Source organism: Adiantum capillus-veneris, chromosome 17 (genome assembly GCF_014529385.1).
Source record: "Adiantum capillus-veneris isolate H3 chromosome 17, ASM1452938v2, whole genome shotgun sequence".
Classification (NCBI taxonomy): Eukaryota; Viridiplantae; Streptophyta; class Polypodiopsida; order Polypodiales; family Pteridaceae; genus Adiantum; species Adiantum capillus-veneris.
Window position 1 is genome coordinate 91,843,098 of NC_140947.1, and position 18,920 is coordinate 91,862,017.

The following is an 18,920-nucleotide window of genomic DNA, read 5'->3' on the forward strand; positions in this document are numbered from 1 at the left end:
AGAACCCGCTGACATGGACTCAAACCGAGCTGAGAATCCAAGTACGATAGAGCAAGCTAGTAGCAGTGGCAACACATGCCAGAATATCTTCAAAGCTTGGTATGTTTGGCAGTTTCTTTACCGGGCATCTACTCGAGACGCCCATGCCCAGGTAAGAATGGCTTGGAGCCAGAAGCCAATTCCAGTTCCCAACAATGTGGAATTATCGTCAGATGAAGAATCCCCAGAAAACCAGTTAGCTCTCATCGGACAAAAGAGAAAGGCCACACAAGAGGAGGCTGGCAGTTCTAAAAGACCAAGGACAACATTTACTAAAAGCACTACTCTTCTTAAGGAGTTAGAAAGCCAGATCCAAACAGTGTCTACTGAAAATACTCCGGCTAGCGAGACTGAACAACCTCTCGTCTGGACCACTGGTGGAGTCAGCTAGTCTAACATGGCAGATTTCAGCAACCACCAGTACAGGACAAGACCAGTCAAATAGGGACAATAATGAGCAGCCAGCGGATCAGACTAATAAGGGAAAAGGACTAGCACCTTGAAGTCCACTTGGAAAGGTTTCCATCCCTTATAGTGAAGCGGCCCTGCGTTTAACTAAGAAAGATAGGTTATAGCAGCTGCAAACTCATCCTCTCAAAGGATGTCTACTTCTGCATAAATCTGATTATTCTACATTACCATGTATGGCTCCTGTCACGGTTTATGAGCCAACTTCCTGTGACCCAACCACAATGAAGAGTCACTCACGCTGTATGAGTTCAGGGCATCCTAAAAACCTTCCGGCACACCCTCATTCTGCATTTGTTTGCAACAGTGTGAACGATTGGGGCCCTGCCTCTCTTGGTGCATACCAAGCATATTTACAAGGAAACTTCATTTCAGGACTTTTCGGATCGAAAACTCTGTTTCCAAGTCACCCATTTCTCGTTTCCCTTGTTCCATTTCTTAATGAATAATTTACCGTTACATACAAAGAAGCCCTCTCTAATCCGTTCCATTGCAAAGAGTTGTGCCTGAGGCAGCAATTGGCATACATGCCCACTAAACAACCCACCTAGTTCCGATCCTGTTATCAATCTTTATAATGACACAGGATGAAATAATCTTCGGCAACTTAAGCCTTCTGCTTTGACCTGGCTTATTTACACACTACTCAAATCAAACTTACTTAAAGCAAGCACTTATAGCATCGTCTTCGCTCAGTTCTACAATCTTCCACTCCCTCATTGTCAAATTTCATTCAAACAATTAGCCCTTCCCATAAAATCAACAGCATAGAAAGATAAAGAATCAAAAGTGCTTGTTGATACTGTGAGTCTCGTTGACTCACAATACAAATACTATTTGAAACAGTCAAATCAGCAAAACATTGAAAGTTTTTCAGTCACCATATCCGCTTCTCGTCAACACCACTCCTCTTCTTCATCATCCCAAATCACTATAGATCTGCACACAACCTAAGCTTTTGAATTAAGTAACGCTGTCTCTGTCTGCAACTTTCAAAACACGGACTCTCCAATTTGCTGCCCTCAGTGCCTCCTCTTCCCTTGTCGAATTCGCTGCCTTATGGTGTCAGAAGCATTACCTGTAGAATAGCGAACTTCACACACTGCAATTCGACACAAGGACCTCTCATATGCTTTGATACAAACTGATAGAAGTGCTCCCCTCTCCTTGACTTGGGGCTCCTACTCAATTCCCAAGCCTCTGCAAGTGTGCGACCAAGAAGGCTTGACGCTATTCTTCATTTTCCAGAACATAGCAAACTTGCATTTATTTAAAAATTGACTCGATGGCATGTTCCTTAGGTGAGTTAACCCCCGGGCTTTCTGGGCCGACTTCTATAGCCTGTTTAATAACTGTGACCCCACCATGCGGACCCATAATTTTATGACTAACTTCCTTGTTTAACAACAGGGTTATGTGAAATCGATTGGTAGTAGAAACACAAGCAGTGAAGGACTGAAAGAGACTTAAACTGCATGGGAACACCTTGGGACTTCTCACTTGAATCAGAACAGTTAAGGGAACAAGATTCATTATAGCACCAACCGCTGGAGTTTTGAGGAAACTTAAAGGTGTGGGAATGGCCTTTGCGGGCCAATTCTGGACAAAAACCGTGAGCAAGGACGAGTTTTTTTTATAAATCGTGGCCATTAACAGGCAGCATAGGTACCACAAGTGCCTGTCGTAGGAAAAGTATGTCGTGCTCTCTATTGTGGGTGCTCGACAGTGCAATGTGCAAGAAATCTCACTCCAAACAGAACAAACACTATAGAGCAATGAAACAAAGCAAAACTATACTCAAATGACACAACAATAGACTCCAAACTCAATAGACCTCCACTACCTAATGGAACCGGTATAGACTCTTGCAACACACTCAGCTCCAAGCCCAGGACTCACATGTATAATGGGGGTGTCGAGGCTCCAACTGTGCAGGGAGAGTGCAGATGTGTGAGTGCTAGACTGAACAGAAGACTCAAGACTCTAGACTGATAAGACGTCTAGGATGCATACAATGACTAAAACCAACTGAGCATATATACAGCCATAAAGAGCAGCCAACGGCTAACACAAATATCCCCAACAGTCCAGCTACGCCTATCTCCGTACTGTGGTGGCAGTGAACTGGCTAGTGTCCACTAGACCACCACTCCCTATGTCTGCCGCGTGTCACTGCAAGACCAATTGTAACTGCCTATCCAGTGCAAGTGACATTGTAGCCCTGCTACAGATTGCCCGCCACAAAACCACTCACTGTCTCGGTAAGAAAAAACTGCGAAACAATGCCAACATCTCTGATTCATAACCGGAAGAGACTACTATGTATACCAAGATAACTGAAAGCAACTACATATCTACAACACAATGCGGAGCCAAACTCTCCAAATCATGTCAACCAAGGTGCATCCATAATCTGTAATCCTTAAAGATCAATCTCAAGCAGCATTATGCAAAGTTTCACTAGGGTAGGAGATGGGTAGGGATGAGGGTGTTATAACTTTGATGTTAGCCTGGGCATCTTCTAGCTCTTTTGTTAGCTCACAAGGTACTTCAAAACCCTTGTAGTGTTTATTTAAAAACTCACAGACAGCATCTAGTGGATGAAGCTTAAGCTGACCTGTTCAAGAAACATGCCCTCTATGGCCCTTTTAAAAAAACCCCCCATACAGATTCCAGACAAGAGGATCCGTGAGCCGTACGATAGCTGGTCTTACCAGAAGTTTTACAAGCCAATCTCTTTCAAAATCGGTGCTCGACTCTACTGTCAATTCGAAAGAGGTTAATCTAATCTTATCTTCTGGCACATAGGCCACAACCAATATGATTGTCTGTTCAGCATCTTCCAGGTTGTTGTAGGAACATGGTCCGGTTGGGGTTAGTCCTAGTCGCCCAATTTAACTTCTTTTACCGAGTCTGGAGAGGGCACTTGTGGAGATGTCTTTGTAGGTGAAGAGGTTGCCGCTTCTTGGAGCAGAGAGACATCATGAGCTGGTGTTTGATCAATATTGAAATTTTTCATATGCTTCTTATAGCCATCCTTGGGGACGCTTGTCTAAGGGTAGTTCATAAAACATATAGATGAGCTTTGCCTTGGTCAAAGAGCCAGACGCAGAGGAGGTTGGGGTTTGTGCGAACTCCGATAGAGGAGATTTCTTTCCTTTTCTCTGGTCCTATATAGGCTCACCAAACCCAAGGGCTTCCACTCTAGGAACATGTAAGTCATCACCTTGACACTTGCTTCTAGGCTAGGTGGCCAAATAGGGCAGCTACAGTAAGGACATTGGAAGATGGGGTATCCTCAGGCAAAGATTGAATAGAGGCCCCATAACAAGGCATGGACTTGGTAGCTTCCAACCACTCAAGCAGGTCTTCCTTAGGCCCATCAGGTGGAGTAGGTTGTTCTAGTTGAGTTCGAGGTTGGACTCCACTGACAAAGAAACATGATGTACCACTGAATCCATCCCCCCTTCAAGGCGAATGGGTTTCACTGGGGATCCAAGAGTATGAATCCACATCGCGTCATTTCCCCAATCATGTAGCGCTTTAGTGTGCCATAGCCATGATCTGCCTATGAGCAAGAGCAAGCCGCTCTCAACCTGGGAAGGCAAACCACAACAAAATCCAAGCTGAACGTGAAGTCTTGTACCTGCAAAGGCACCTTGTCCACTATGTCCAAGGGATAGATTGTCCTCTGGTCAGCCAAAGTAATTGTGGATGGGGCGAGTTGAGTAGGCTGGAGACCTAAAGGCAACAACTAAGGCATCACGTTCATGCTAGATCCACCATCAACTATCACCCCAGAGAATTAGCGCTAGAGAATAGACAGTGTGAGACGAGGGCTTCTGTAATCAGTGAGGGGAGCAATGGGATAGGAGATCTATGTAACAGACTTGGACACACCAAGTCGAAAATCTAGCACGACACGAGAAATCACTTAAATTTATTACACACTTGATTGCAATAGATTCGACACGGCCCGGCGTAGTTCTGTGCCCAGAGGTATTGGCCCCAAAGTCTGGCGCCCCTTTCGATATTTATTTTTATATTGACAATTGAGCAAAGTACTAATTCAACTGATCCTCTCTGCTCAGGGCTCCCAGCCAAATCTGAGGGGGAAGAGAGGCCCTAGTTACAATTTTTAGGCCCATGGCGTTCTAAAAGCAGTACATGAAAAGCTTCAGTCTCAAAAGCATCTGAAGCCCAAAAGCTAGCGCTCTAGGCAGTCAGCGTAAATCACGGAAATCAGTACACATTGCCACGTCACCAACCAGCGCGTTTTGTGGACGTTCGTATAGCCTGCCACGTCAGCACTCCACAACAATTTTCGGGCCATCCGTATAGCTATGCCACGTCAACACTCTTTACGCATTTAAAAATAATGCCACGTCAACAGTCCTCCACAATTTTTGGGCCATCCGTACAACTCTACCACGTCAGCACTCTTTACGCAATGCAAGGGAGCCCCAAAAGTTGGAACAACTTATATCTGTCAGTTTCTATTTTAGGGTCGGGCAAGGGGGCCTCATCTAAGTCCCTCTGGGGAGAGCGGGAGCCTCCATCTGTGTGTGTTGCTATGAAGGAAGGACAAGGATCGACCATGACGAAGGTGGAAACGAAACAAAGAGGGAGGTCGACAAGACCTTCAAGAACAGGCGCGGGGGGGGGGGGGGGTTGTGTGTGTGTGTTTAGGATGACGATGTCAGGGGGAGAGAGTAACAGCGAGTCCAGGTCTCCTATTTTACGTTCAACTCTCAGACCTTACTTTAGTCCAAAGAATATAAATTGATGCTTCATACCAAAAGAAAATGCTTTCCAAATTGTGGTGAACACAGGAGGAAAAGAATTAAATGTAATTGAAAAAATGGGATAGTGACTTCTTGGTGCTTATTTCTAATGTACAAAAATGTCCAATGTTTCCTTCTTTACCTGAATATTGCAGGAATTTAAAAATGAGGTATTGTACAATGTACAAAAAAAATCTAAACAAAGTAAAAAGTCGTGTCAAGAGGAGGTTTTGGCTCATGCACTGTAAATGGTTAGTTTCCTGCAGATAAAACAACAGGTTTTAGATTGATATACTTCATAAGTCATCATGCTAAGAGGAATTGGGGTCTCAAGCCTGATATACCTGCCAGGTGTACTTTTTTCCTGGTTTTTTTGCTGCATAATTCAAGGACAGCATGTTACTTCTCCATTCAAAAACAAACTCAAGTTGCACTTAATGCTTTTAAAGAAAAAAAGACCTTGGAGCTGCAATAGCCGATCCCCTTGAACTCCTTTTGTGCCCCTGACACAAGGACGCACTGACATAAGCCTTCAAGAAAGTAGCTCTATAGAATGACTTTAGTGTTGGTCAACATTTCAGAATACAATTATACGCTACTTTTCTCTTTCACTAGCCTGAGAATAGTTGGCCATAAATCAACTGAAAGAGACACATAGCCAGATGGCGAAGAAAAGGAGATTTGATAAGAGAAGAGACAAGATTGTCTTAAGAACAGAACAGCAAACTTAGCTACATAAACTTGTAAATAGATACTTGGCTCTTCTCCCGTTTATGCCTTCTAAAATTCCTGCACCAGAACCTCACTTTCAGCAGATGATAAAGAAGATTCAGAAGAAAGTGAAACAGGGCTGTAGCTCTCCTCATCGTCTGTTTCCTCATCTTCACTTTCATTGCTCAAAAATAAGGGTTCATAAAAAGCAGGGAGAAAAATAGCCTATATCAAGGTATAAGAACACAATAAACAGTTCAGTAGGTACCTTTCAACATTTCAAATGCCAGATTATTCTTTATCAATGTTTATAAAAAAATAGCCAGCACTCTATTGCAAGATTGTTATGGTTTCTTATGATGTCTGAAATAATCTGATAAGAGTTAACAACAGTGCCCTTCTATTGCAATAATGACAATGGCAAAAATATCTGCTAGAACGTTGCCATATGTGTAAAGAGCCAGCACCACATCCCAACAGGAAAATCACTGATGCAAACTTTAAGCGACTAGCAATGGATTGGTAACAACTTAACACTTGAATTTTGGGTGGACACAACAGATGCTGTTCCCTTCAGAGAGTGTTGGCCCCCAACTAGGTGCCCATGGTGGTATTTCCTTGTCACAATGACAACGGGTCTGTCTGAGCCCACTCGTATGATCTGCGAGCTTTGGCACCCCTCTTTTCTAATTTCTACGCATGGGTCCCAAAAGCTACCAATAGAAACTTTTAATCATCTGTAATTTACAACTATGCTCTAAAGTACTCAAAGCATATGTTATTAAAAATGACTCGCCAAAAGTAGCCCAGACCAATAAGTTACATAAGAACTGCCACATCAGCAGCTTCCATACATCAAACCATACGCTCCATAGATCAAACCATACGCTCCATAGATTTGCGCCATGAAATCGACCGTGATCTGTGCCGGAATTTTCCAGTCATACAGACAGCCCCTCTGTTCTGTATCCTCTACCCCAGTTGGTTCACACAGTCATCATGCCATGTCATCATTTGTGACATATAACCCCCCCCACCCTTTCGAAAAAAAGAGTAGATGTTCTCAAGTACACCTCTCAAAACTGACATAGCGCAAAAGATCAGCAGACACTGACATCATGCCAACACGCCCATGAATAGCCACATATGCAATAGCACATTTCCTGTGGAACATTAGATTTTAGATAGCATTCATCAACCATCAACCATCAACCATCATCATCCTTCTCCTCCTGTGTGTATGGCTCTTTGCTAAGATCCATACATCATGTTTGGACGACACCTTCTAGTTCAGTAACAAGAAAAGGCCAAAGAGAAATTGCAAACAAAACATCCTTCCCGTACCCCAAAAAGATTTACATTTTCCGCAAAATTGAGCATGATGAAATACAACCAAAAGTCTTTGTACTACTTCTGTGCGATTAACCAAAAATACATATTGCACAATGGGTATTGTTCCAAATGGCAGAATGCAGATCTCAACTTGAACGCTATACCACTCTAATTGAATTGAATGACAAGTCAATACTAACATGAAAATACTAGAATAAATGCTACCCTGGAACTGTGCACAGCACATACCTCATTGTCAAATCCTCTCGTGTCTAGAGCCTGGATCCGAGGATCTGCAACTCTCCTGGGTGTAGACTTCACTAAACCCCTCAACTGAGAGAGAAAAGCTTCAGTGTGGTTGTATATACTGAAAAACATGGCAAATGTTAGATATGGGCAATGTTCACAAATATAAACCAGCATATTGACTTACCAGGACCAATGCAACTAACATCCAACATTAAGATGCCTTTTCCAACACTAAGTACAGACCAGCGTATTGGCCTATGAGTGCAACTTAACTACCATCTAAAATTAGATGCCTTGCACCACAATTGTTTTGATATATCAGAGCATGGAAAATTACAAGACAATCAGCTCTAAACACAAAATAATGCGCGAGGGCAGGCAGATCAGTTTCACATTAGTCGTATTCACTAATAAGTTGATAAAAGATAGTAAAGAAATCAACCAAGGATTGAAGTTGTCTTTCGGTGACTGTGATAAGTTTGACACATGGCAGCAGTACGGACACCCGCAAAATGAGATGGCTGATGACATGGCAGCAGTACGGATTTTCTGCAGATTGCGCTGACCTGCTGATGTGGCACTGCTGTACGGCTTTTCGCTTTTTGCGCTGCTGATTTTGGACAGTTTGAGCGCCAACTTTTTAAGACCATATGATTTTTGGGACTAAATGCTTTAAGAACTTATGAGTTTGGGGCTCTGCTTTTAGCAACCCTTGGACTCTCTATAAGTCCTCCTAGGACCATTCTTTCAAGCATCTGGACATAGAGCTGGAAGATTTGGACCCAACGGGAGTTGTACCTTTGCTAGTCAATAATAAAGAAATACCGAAAGGGGCGCCAGTCTTTGGGGCCAATACGCTCGGAATTCCGCCGCGCCGTGTCGTCTCTCTCTTTCATTCAAGTGTTTTGAAGTGCTAAAGTGTTGCTTAGTGTTTAGATTGTCGCTCTGTCTGTCTTTCCATCCGATCACTCGCCAGAAGTGACTACAATGACCGTCTCTAAGGAGTAACTTGTCAAAACGATCATAACTTACAAAATTATCTCAAAAAGAAGTCAAATAATTTTAAGCAAACTCAAAGTTTTTTCAAAATATCCCTTTATAGGTATGCAATAGAGCTGTCAAATTTCTATGATAGTTGGATAAAGACCGACGACAATTAATACTCTTCCATGTTACACAATTATTTGCAATCTCACAGAAAGTAGGCTACTTCTAGGATAAAATATGTTTTTTCAAAGCCCAAATTGCCTTTCATACTCCAGAAGTTTCATTAACACTAGTTTGGTACCAAAACAGGACACACAAGTGTCCTTTTTTCATAAATTTAAATTAAATGCTACTTGCATTAGACGATATATTTAAGAAAACCCTCTTGATATTATTAAATATGTTAGTTGGAAGGTCTTTTAAAAATATAACCTTGCATTTTAGAAGCTACCACGATCATTAACTATACTCATCAAGTTGACCCTCATAAGACTGTGATTGATGCTTTGAAGAAATCGACTTTATAAGCTCAATCAAAAAATGAAGCGACCTTGTAGAAAATTTTACATGACTTTTCCACAATTGTGCTATAGATAATTGAAAGTTTCATGTATAAAAAAATTTACTTTCGAGTATATAAAATAATGGAAAGTTCTACGTGTTCGATATGGCCATCTCAAGCATATCGTCGTAAACAAAGAAAAATATGTTTTTGATGTATTTGTGAGGTTTAGAAAGTGATATGTTGCTTACCCTCTCCATTGAGGACTCAAGGTGGCAAGGAGAAGTGCTTTGGTATGCAACAATTATTGGATTATTTCAAATATTCAAAACTGCGTAAGAGAAAACTTTGATATTTTCATGCTTGAGACATAAGCACTCAAAACCTCAAATAATATCAAACTATCCACGTAGATCCACTAAAAGTATCAAAGTACATGGTACAGACACAATTGGGACACCTAAAACCTTGGTTTCAATGTTCTTATGGAGAACTCAAGATTTTTTAGAGTTTTTGTACGATAAAACATTTAAGTTCAAGCAATGAGATTAAACTGAGTTAGGGAGGCAAAAAAATATGTACTTTCTTTGTTTTAACATATAAAGTCGTTTGTAGTTGTCAAACTACACTATAATAGCCCCAATTCCATGAGGGGACCTTTGGAAGACCAAAATTATGCTCTTATTCAGCAAATGCTCAAGTATGAAATTATGTCTATAACTTGCATGTGACATGGAAACTAGTCTTTGAAGGACATTCTATTGTTTTGTAGCACTAAGTACTAATATTTGACTTTTCTAAACATAAAAAATGCCATTTCTACAAAAAGATAAAAGAATTTTATGATTTTTTTGGCAAAACAGCTTGAAATTTTACTAAAATTTATAGCTTAGAACTTACCATAGTTCTCTCCATAGGGATTGTATCTTGGCATGGAGAAAAATCCAAGGTTTTCTTTCCTTCATTACCAACCTATGGTAGAAGCAACGTGTAAAAAAATTCTTTCTAGCTTGACAAATAAATTGCTGAAACTTGGTAGGAAAACAGGAAACTTTAGTGTCTAAGGACACTTGAATGTCCAATTACAGGACTAGTGTTAAGTTTTTGTATCAAACGCAAAAGTCATGATGAAGCTCTGGTGTGAGCCACTTTCGTGGCCAAATACAAGACCAATATTAAGCATTCTTCAGGGTGATCACACCAATGCAAAACAAGAAGAATTGTGACAATTTGTTAACGAAGACCCTTGGTTGTGAGTTGGCCAAAAATCCACACTGCGAATGGTTCCTATACGCACACACCATTGTGCACACACCCCCCTGGCAACCCATAACAAAAGCTTGGCCAGTGTCACGAGGACGTGGCAATTGCTAACCTTAGTTGGTTTCTTTCCAATGATTTTTGTTTAATTTTTGAGACCCTCTTTTTGAAGTTGCAAATGATCAGACATTGTATGGCCAATGTGAACGATAGTTTCATCCGCAGACGGGAAGTTGGTCGGCACTGGAACTCGTAAAGTAAAAGGATGTCTAGGCTCAATTCAAGATCATGTAGGTCCCCTCGTCGCACTTAGCATGTTGGTGGATACTAGGAAGTGAACTCAATAAAGACATAAAGTCAAGGTGGGATCACCAATAGAAAGTATTCGACAGTTGGGCCACATTGCACTTTTGGATGCGGTCCCAATGAGGATAGATGATCAGATGACCAGTGGGAGCCCAACGGAAGCATCTCCTAAAATTTAGGGAACCGCTATTTTGGGCCATGAAATCTATTCGCGTGATTAGCTTCAGAATGACAAGGGAAACATTTTATTACTCTGTTGCAAAGTCAACTGATGCACCAGTTGAGAGAATTTTAAGCAAGAAGCCCAATGCGGGGAAATTGCATGCATAAGCGCCAAGTGGCACTTTTTGGCCAATTTACCAAGTTTGAGAGAACAGAACTCGTTAACTGACTCTTTGGAGCAGTTTTGGAGGCTGATAACTGTGATTTTCAGCCATTTCTCTCCATTTTTGAGCTTCCCATGACTTAACCTAAGACTAAGGAGCTCATTTTCAGCATTGGAAGGCATCAGATGCGTGTTTACAGGGCTGTTTTGCTGCGTTTTCAACGATACGCAGGTTTTGGCAGCCATGGAAATCTTCTCCTTTTTGCATCTATTTGTTCACAGATGCATTACAAGTCAAGGGCAGAAGAGAGAGCGCTCGATTTATGCTGGGGGGATGCTTCATTGAGAGCTTGTCATAGGTTAAAAGCTATGGAGTGCTTTCTTTCCCTCTCATGTACAGTGTGGTGCTAGGAGTGATGCCCTGCACGCTACACACTACTCTCTCTCTCTCTCCCCTACGTGCAGTTATGTGATGCCCCACAAGAGGGCTCTGCATTTGATTGATGTACAGCTGTGTGGTTTCATACTTTTGTGCTGAGGCAAGAACCTCCTTGAGCAGGAACGGGGGTAGCTAACTACTACTCCAAAGCAGGCACCGGTGAGGGTCATAACCTCACCATACAGGTGCATTTTCAACGTGTATGCGCTGTAAATTGACTGTTTTTCAGCCATATGGATGCCAGAACCATTGGGAATAGTGCCCCACTGGTAGAGGACAGTTAGGGGACTGCTTGGGGCTGAAAACAGGGCAAAAACCAGTAAATACAGCGTGCTGAATTTACTGTTTTTTGGCAGGAATCAGAGGGTTTATGCCAGTGGAAGTGAGTTCCAGCAGGGGAATTGGTTTCGCGCAAGTTTTGGGGTTGTTATGCTACTGAAATTTGGCCAAATCAAGTGGTATCTAGCTGGATACAGGTAAAGGATTCCTAGGACTCTACTTTGTAAATTTACCCTCTCAAAGTGTAAAGAAATACCGAAAGGGGCGCCAATTTTGGGGCCTACAGGTTGTCGGCGTTTGCTCGGAGCATTCTAGCTTCCGAGCCGTGTCTGTGATTAAGTGTTAATTCCCGTTACAGGTCTCCTTTGCAAAGTGCTCTGTGTGTGTGTCTAAAGTAAAGAATTTCGGGTGAAAGCCAACGCCTACCACCCCATGGGCCGGTTACAGCCAGCTATGTGTTTGTGACGAGATGCTAATGTGGACACGATAGATGAACTAAACGAACACACACACACACACACGAGCTCTCGCCCACATTTGGTCGCAGTCACCGATGATTTGTGCCACAAATACTGGCCAAAGATCTGTGCCTATATGGATGCTAACGTAGCAGGGACAGAAACATGGTACGGGGAACGGGAACGGGAACGGGGTCGGGCGGGTTCAAGACCGCGAAAGTTGGGGAACAGGATCAATGTCTAGAACGGCAAAAAAATATCATTTTTCCTTGATACCATAGTGCTAAGAACAGTTTGAGCATTGAATTGCACCAAAAAAGACAAGAAACATGACTCATAATAGTAAAATACGCCAATGAAACATCGATGGCCTGAAGGCAAATACGAGTAGATAGGTACAAGCCTCAAGGGCTCAAAATGGCAAGTGATAGAGGAAAAAAAAGGCTAAAGCCTAACTAGGAAAGGGGTGAGCCCACAATAGCACATCAAACTAGAGAAACGGGCAGCCTGCGACCAGTTGGTGGAGAGTCAGCGTCACTGTCTTTGGGACTGTCCCTCGGCCCAACAGGTGTGGCTACGAGTTCTTCGGCTGATGCCTACTCTCTCCACGGCTAGACAGTACACTTGGGGGGCAGCGGCTTGGTCCACTCTTACGGGCCCGGCACTTCAGTTTGAGCTATCTTCCACCAGCAGGATGATAGTGATACAGGGGGGGCGACCCACACTCCAGCCTGCTACTACAGAGCTTACTCCACAAGAGTGGTGCAGTGAGAGAGAGGAGTGTTGGGAGCTCATCAGTGGCCTGACACTTTGGTTCATCTGGCGGGCCCTCTGTTTTCGCATTTTTGAGGCTCGCTCTGTGCCACCAGCAGAGACTGTTCGTGACTTTTGGCTAGAGCTGATCCATACTCTCAGAGGACAGCTTGAGGGACTACATGGCAGCTCCGACCGCATGCGGGAGCGCCGCGAGGCTTTCCTTCGACTCTGGCGCCCTGGGCCTTTCTACACCATTGTCCAGGGGATGCTCAGATGGCACTACCGTCCACCTGTGTGGCTCTTCCCTCCTCCCATCTCTTGATTTAGCCTCATTGTATATATGTTGTTCTCTCATTGGGAGAGTCTCCCCATCATGTTTTGTTGTAGCCCTCTCTTGCAGAGGTGGTTGTAGCCCTATGGGCAGTTTTCATTAACTAATAGAAGGATCTTTTTCTCGGAAACAGGAAATGGCCAGAAACGCCAGCTTGCGGCATGAAACGTGTTTCTATGGCAGAAATGTTTCGGATGTTACGCCAGGTGGCGTTTCAGGTGCAAGGAAACATGCCTTGAAATGTTTCAGGCGACTGCACGTAATAGTAAAGACCATCTTTTATAAACTTTAAGTTTATTATCATATCTTATATGATAAGAAACTAAAGCCCATAAAAAACGACCCATAATAAAACGACGTGTTCGTAACTTCGCGGGCCATCCACGTTGCACTCACCACATGTGCATTGGGTTTCCAGGCCACGAATCCACTATGCACAGTTTTAGATGCTGATACTCCCAGACTCCACGCTGCTTCATGAATGCAGCTCTGTAACCACCCCCCCCCTCTCTCTCCCTCCCTCCCTCTCTCTCTCTCTCTCTCTAGTTTGTTATCCTAGTTTAATTTATTTTGTTAATCTGACTTTGTATCAGATACACCGCATTGTAACTTTCTGGTCTCATAGGTCACTTTGGCCTTTTGAAGACGTTAATATAACATTTCATTTCATTTCATTTCTCTGTGAGTGTGTGTGTGTGTGTGACCAAGTGGCACTTTAAGTTCCTTCCACTTTACTTATTGGCTGCCACAGAAAATACATATATTTCCCTCACGTTTAAACTTGGCACCTGCAGGCTGCAACAGAAAGTGAGTAACCTGTAACAGAAAACAAATGAGTAACCTATGGCAGAAAATTTGTAAACCAAGTGAGTAATTTGTTACCTTGAGAACTTATAAATACCCTATGCAATTTTTCCCTCTTTCTCTCTCTGCGCCACTTTTCCCCCCTCTTTCTCTCTCTACGCGCTAGGTTGGCGCTGGGTTGGGGAGTTGCAAGCAGAGCACGAGGGAGCAGGGAGCAGGGGAGCAGCAGCGCGAGGGGGGGAAGGGGCAGCGGGAGAGAGAGGGGAGTAGGGGGCGGGGCCAGGGGCAGCGAGACAGAGGGAGCAGGCCAGCGGGGGCACAGCGGGAGAGAGAGGGAGCAAGGGGCAGGGGCAGCGGGAGCAGGGGGCGGGGGGGGGGGGGGAGAGAGAGAGAGAGGGAGAAAAAAAAGGAGCGTAGAGAGAGAGAGAGAGAGAGAGAGAGAGAGTCTCTGCTCGCATAGAGAAAAAAGAAAAAACCTCTTCTTCACTTGTGTACCCCGCTCCCTCTCCTATTCCGGCCCTTCAATCATGAGAAAGCAAAACGGCAAGGATGACCCGGTGGAGGATGCCATCCAAAAATGCAAAGAAGAATTGAGCGAGTCCATCAGCAAGATCAACCGCCACCTCCTAGGTACTATTAGCGTACTCGACGCGCGGGTGGCAGCACAAGAAAGCACGATACATACACTCGAGGATCGTGTGAAGGCCCAAGATGAGGAAATCGCACTACTCAAGAAAGAGCTTCACAGAAGGTCCTCGAAGAGGGAGAGCTTCAACCCTCAGTGATTGAAGAGCTTAACATGATTAAGGAACAAGTGTGGGCCATCAAAGAAGGTGAGGAGCAACAAAAAGAAATGATGACCTCGTGGGTAGATGTCATCACAAAGACCCAACAAAAAGCAAAAAAGGCCGAAAAATGGATCAAGATTGTCAAGAAAGGAAAAGGCAAGGAAATAACCCCCACCCCCACACCAACCATCATCAACTTGACACTAGAAGAGGAGCAAAGGAGACGTGTGCGGGCTTTACACGTAAGGATATGCGGCCTCAAAGACCAAGATAATGTGGATGAAGAGGTGAAAGAACTCATGATTCTGGTGCGAGTCAATGAGCAGACGCATACTAGGGCTTGGAGAGTGGACACTAAGAAAAGTGGGAGCAACGGAGAAACCTCGAAGGAAAGGGCACTCATTCTCTGTTTCCCCTCCATGGAAGCGAAGGACTTCCTGAAGAAAAGACCAACTCTAAAGAAAACTGGCATCTTTCTTGGAGATGACCTCACCCTCTCGCAGATTGCTCATATGCACAAAGTATGCATCAAGAGGTAGGGAAGGCAACACATGGACGGGAGAAGGTTTTGGAGCAGGAAATGAGGGCTAAGCGATGAGGGTAGAGGGAATCTTGAAGGCATCTTTCACTTAAAGTATTTTATTTTAAGCAAACCAGTAAGAGCCACTTAAAGTATTTTATTTTAAGCAAACCAATAAGAGCCACTTTTTTAAAATAGATATACACTTTTGTTTTGAAATTTTCATACGATTGTAGGCACTTATTTGAGCTTACTCTCCTTTGTCCCACCTTAACTTAGTAGGCCTTAGTGCCTCTTCACCTTGGATTTTCCTTTTAGAATACTTTTACATTACAACCTAGTACATTCGTTTAAAACCACACTTTTCTTCACAGGGAGAGACATCATTTTCTACTCTGAGATGCATCAAGCCCCTAGGCAATCCATGCCACAGGTGAGCGGATATAGATGGGAGACAGCCTGCAGATAGGAGACCACATCGGAGCATCGAGGACGGGGCTCAGGGGGAGTGGCAGTTCTATTCAGGGAGGAATTGCAGCCATTGATATGTATAGCGCGCAAGGATGAACATGCTAGGTACATGTGGGTGAGGCTCAAGACAAGACGGGTAGATACCTCTACATTGCTATCTGTTACTTTCCTCCTAGTACGTCAGTATATGCATCACCTAGAGGACAAACTCCCTTTGCGATTTTGGATAATGACATATGGGAGTTTTCCAAGGATGGTGACATTATCAACCTAGGGAATTCCAATGCTAGGACTGCCCACCACCAGACAATATTTTATGATACTTCCGAGGAAATGCTTAGGGAGCTAGACGTTACAGAGATGGGTCTATCCAAACTATCACAAGATGAGGAATGCACTGAGTATGGCAAAGACTTATAGATAGGAACAACACATAGATTGGCCATTTTGAATGGCCTACAAAGATTTTCGACAGCTGGAGGTTTTACTTGCTTTCCACACCGACATTGTGCCAGCACAACGGATTATGTTGTGGCCCAACCAAGTCTCACTCCATTCTTTCAGGATTTCACTGTGGGCACTAGGCCAGTTGGAATAGCAATTGATCATGCTATCTTGTCTTTCACCCTGACATTTCAATTCATCACAACTCCATTAGAAGAGGTCCCCACACACACTCGGTATACCTTCGTGAGGGAGAAGGATTCGGTGTATATGGATGAGATATACAGGCAGCTATGCACCCAGGAGCCAGGACGGCCACTAGATGAACTTGCTCAGATACTGACAGAGACGCTTCATGATGCAGCACCAAAGGCATACCCCCACAGCCAGCCTACACAGAGACGATCTAGGAGCATGCCCCAGAACAGTTGGTATGATGAGGAGTGTAGAGAGACGAGGATCAAATTACAGAGGGAAGTGCTCATGGGTATTACCACACAGACAATCACGGACTATCTTTCGCCGCCTAGTGCGACAAAAGAAATGGGCTTATCTATCTCAGCTAGAGCGGGATCTGTATCAGTTATTTATAAGTCAGGACTCAAGGCGAAGAATGGAGGCTATTCCACGAGCATTCACCACCACCAACGGTCACCTCCACTGAGACATGGGGGGAATATGCCACATCTCTCTACACAGCACCTCGGCAACCACCTCTGCCAGACCCACTAGAGACATGCCCGGAGACATGTTCTTTCTTTACTGCCGAGAGGGTAAGGAAAGCCATTGACAGGATGAAGACAAGGAGAGCACATGATCATGATGGTCTGGTAGCAGAGCACTTCATCCATGCCAGAGATATGCTTGCAGAGCTATTGGCTATGATGTTTAATCGAGCCATGTATGAAGGCTTCCCTGGGACTTGGGGTATGTCTATGAGTGTGCCTATTTCAAGTCAGGAGATCCCATGATTCCCGGGAATTATCGCACCATCATGGTTGGTCACACATTAGCTAGGCTGTATGCATCCGTTCTTGAGCAGGAGCTGAATAGATGGGCAGAGCGAGAGGGCATAAGAGCACCAGGGCAAGCAGGTTTCAGGAGAGGTTTCTCCAACACTCAAAGCTATTATTGAGGAGGGAAGACACCATGGCAAGAGGATCTATTGTAGCTTTGTGGATTTCCGCAAAGCTTTTGACACAGTGCCGAGAGCCAGACTTATACACAGACTACAGGACATGGGTGTGCCTACAGAGCTGACATGGGGTATTCTCGAGAGGGCATAAGAGCACCAGGGCAAGCAGGTTTCAGGAGAGGTTTCTCCAACACTCAGAGCTATTATTGAGGAGGGAAGACACCATGGCAAGAGGATCTATTGTAGCTTTGTGGATTTCCGCAAAGCTTTTGACACAGTGCCGAGAGCCAGACTTATACACAGACTACAGGACATGGGTGTGCCTACAGAGCTAATATGGGGTATTCTGGCTCTATATAGGACAGTGATGGGGCGGGTACGCACCACTAAAGGAATGTCTGACATGGTCCACTCCACTATTGGAGTAAAACAGGGATGCCCCCTATCCCTGACTCTTTTTGGGATGTATGTGAATGAGTTTTCAGACTATGTAGAGCGCCAGGGAGATAGGGGGGCTCAGCTAGCAAGGAAATGGATTCCGTTTTTACTATATGCTGATGATATTGTGCTGATTTCTGACTCTCCAGAGGGGATGCAACGTCATTTGGATGCCCTGCTCGTGACAGTGGATTGTTTGTGAACCTGGGGAAAACCAAGGTTATGGTGTTCAACACCACACCACAGTGGATCAGGAGGTCAGCACCCACAGTTACGTATGGCCAAGAAACTGTGGAGTACACAGATGCATATACTTATCTGGGGGTAGTCTTCGGTGGACCGGTGTTTTCACCAAGGAGAGCATCAGAGACTAGACTGATGAGAGCATATGCAGCTTTGGGAGGACTGGAGAGGATGTGTTCGCAGGTTCAATTTCAGGAACCACGAACAAAGCTCTGGCTTTTTGACACTAGTGACTCCAGCTAAACTCTATGGAGTTCAGGTATGTGGACCCTCAGTAGACCATCATGGGAGATTGGGCAACACAGATGGATGGAGATGTATGGAGAGGCCTCTGGTCTCTATGATCGCTCGGATGATCCGAGCTAAGGCCTCAGTGCCACATGAGATTATCCGAGCCAAGCCGAGCTATGACATACGCAGATCTTCATATCAGCTCCAGATCGAGACTAGCCATTTTCGAGTGCTGCCGGTAGGGGCCAGGATGTCACCTATGTAACTTAGAGCCAGAAACAGAGCTGCACTACACATGTCATTGCCCGACGTACTATGAGATACGCGGCAGCTTCCACTGCCTGTTCAGAGAAGGTTTCGGAACTTTTTCTAGAGTCATGAGATACAAGGATCAGAGATGTCTCGGATTTTTTACCTCCCCATTCTGTATTCGAGTGAATACATACAAAAAAATCTGAATCTGTAGCGTATTGATCGACCATGTGCTTGAAGCTTCTATGATGAATCGCAGAAATAGCCAAGACTAGCGGCTTCTGGGACAAAGCATCTAAGACCAAGTTCTTCTGTCCCTGAACATGGACAATCTGGAAGTGAAACTGTGACAAGATGTTTGCCCACCG

At 44.2% G+C, this 18,920-nt stretch overlaps 1 protein-coding gene across 1 annotated transcript in view; it reads right to left on the reverse strand.

Moving 5' to 3' along the window:
* Window positions 1-5,325: 5,325 nt before the first annotated feature.
* LOC147437702 (G1/S-specific cyclin-E protein) overlaps window positions 5,326-18,920 on the reverse strand; it is an 81,105-nt gene continuing 67,510 nt past the window's right edge. Inside the window, exons 7-10 of the mRNA XM_086487194.1 lie at window positions 7,584-7,701; window positions 5,751-5,794; window positions 5,636-5,667; window positions 5,326-5,551 (exon numbers count right to left, since the gene is read on the reverse strand). Coding sequence (XP_086343320.1) covers window positions 5,544-5,551; window positions 5,636-5,667; window positions 5,751-5,794; window positions 7,584-7,701 — 202 coding nt within the window. The 3' untranslated portion in view covers window positions 5,326-5,543. The remainder of the gene's footprint in view (window positions 5,552-5,635; window positions 5,668-5,750; window positions 5,795-7,583; window positions 7,702-18,920) is intronic.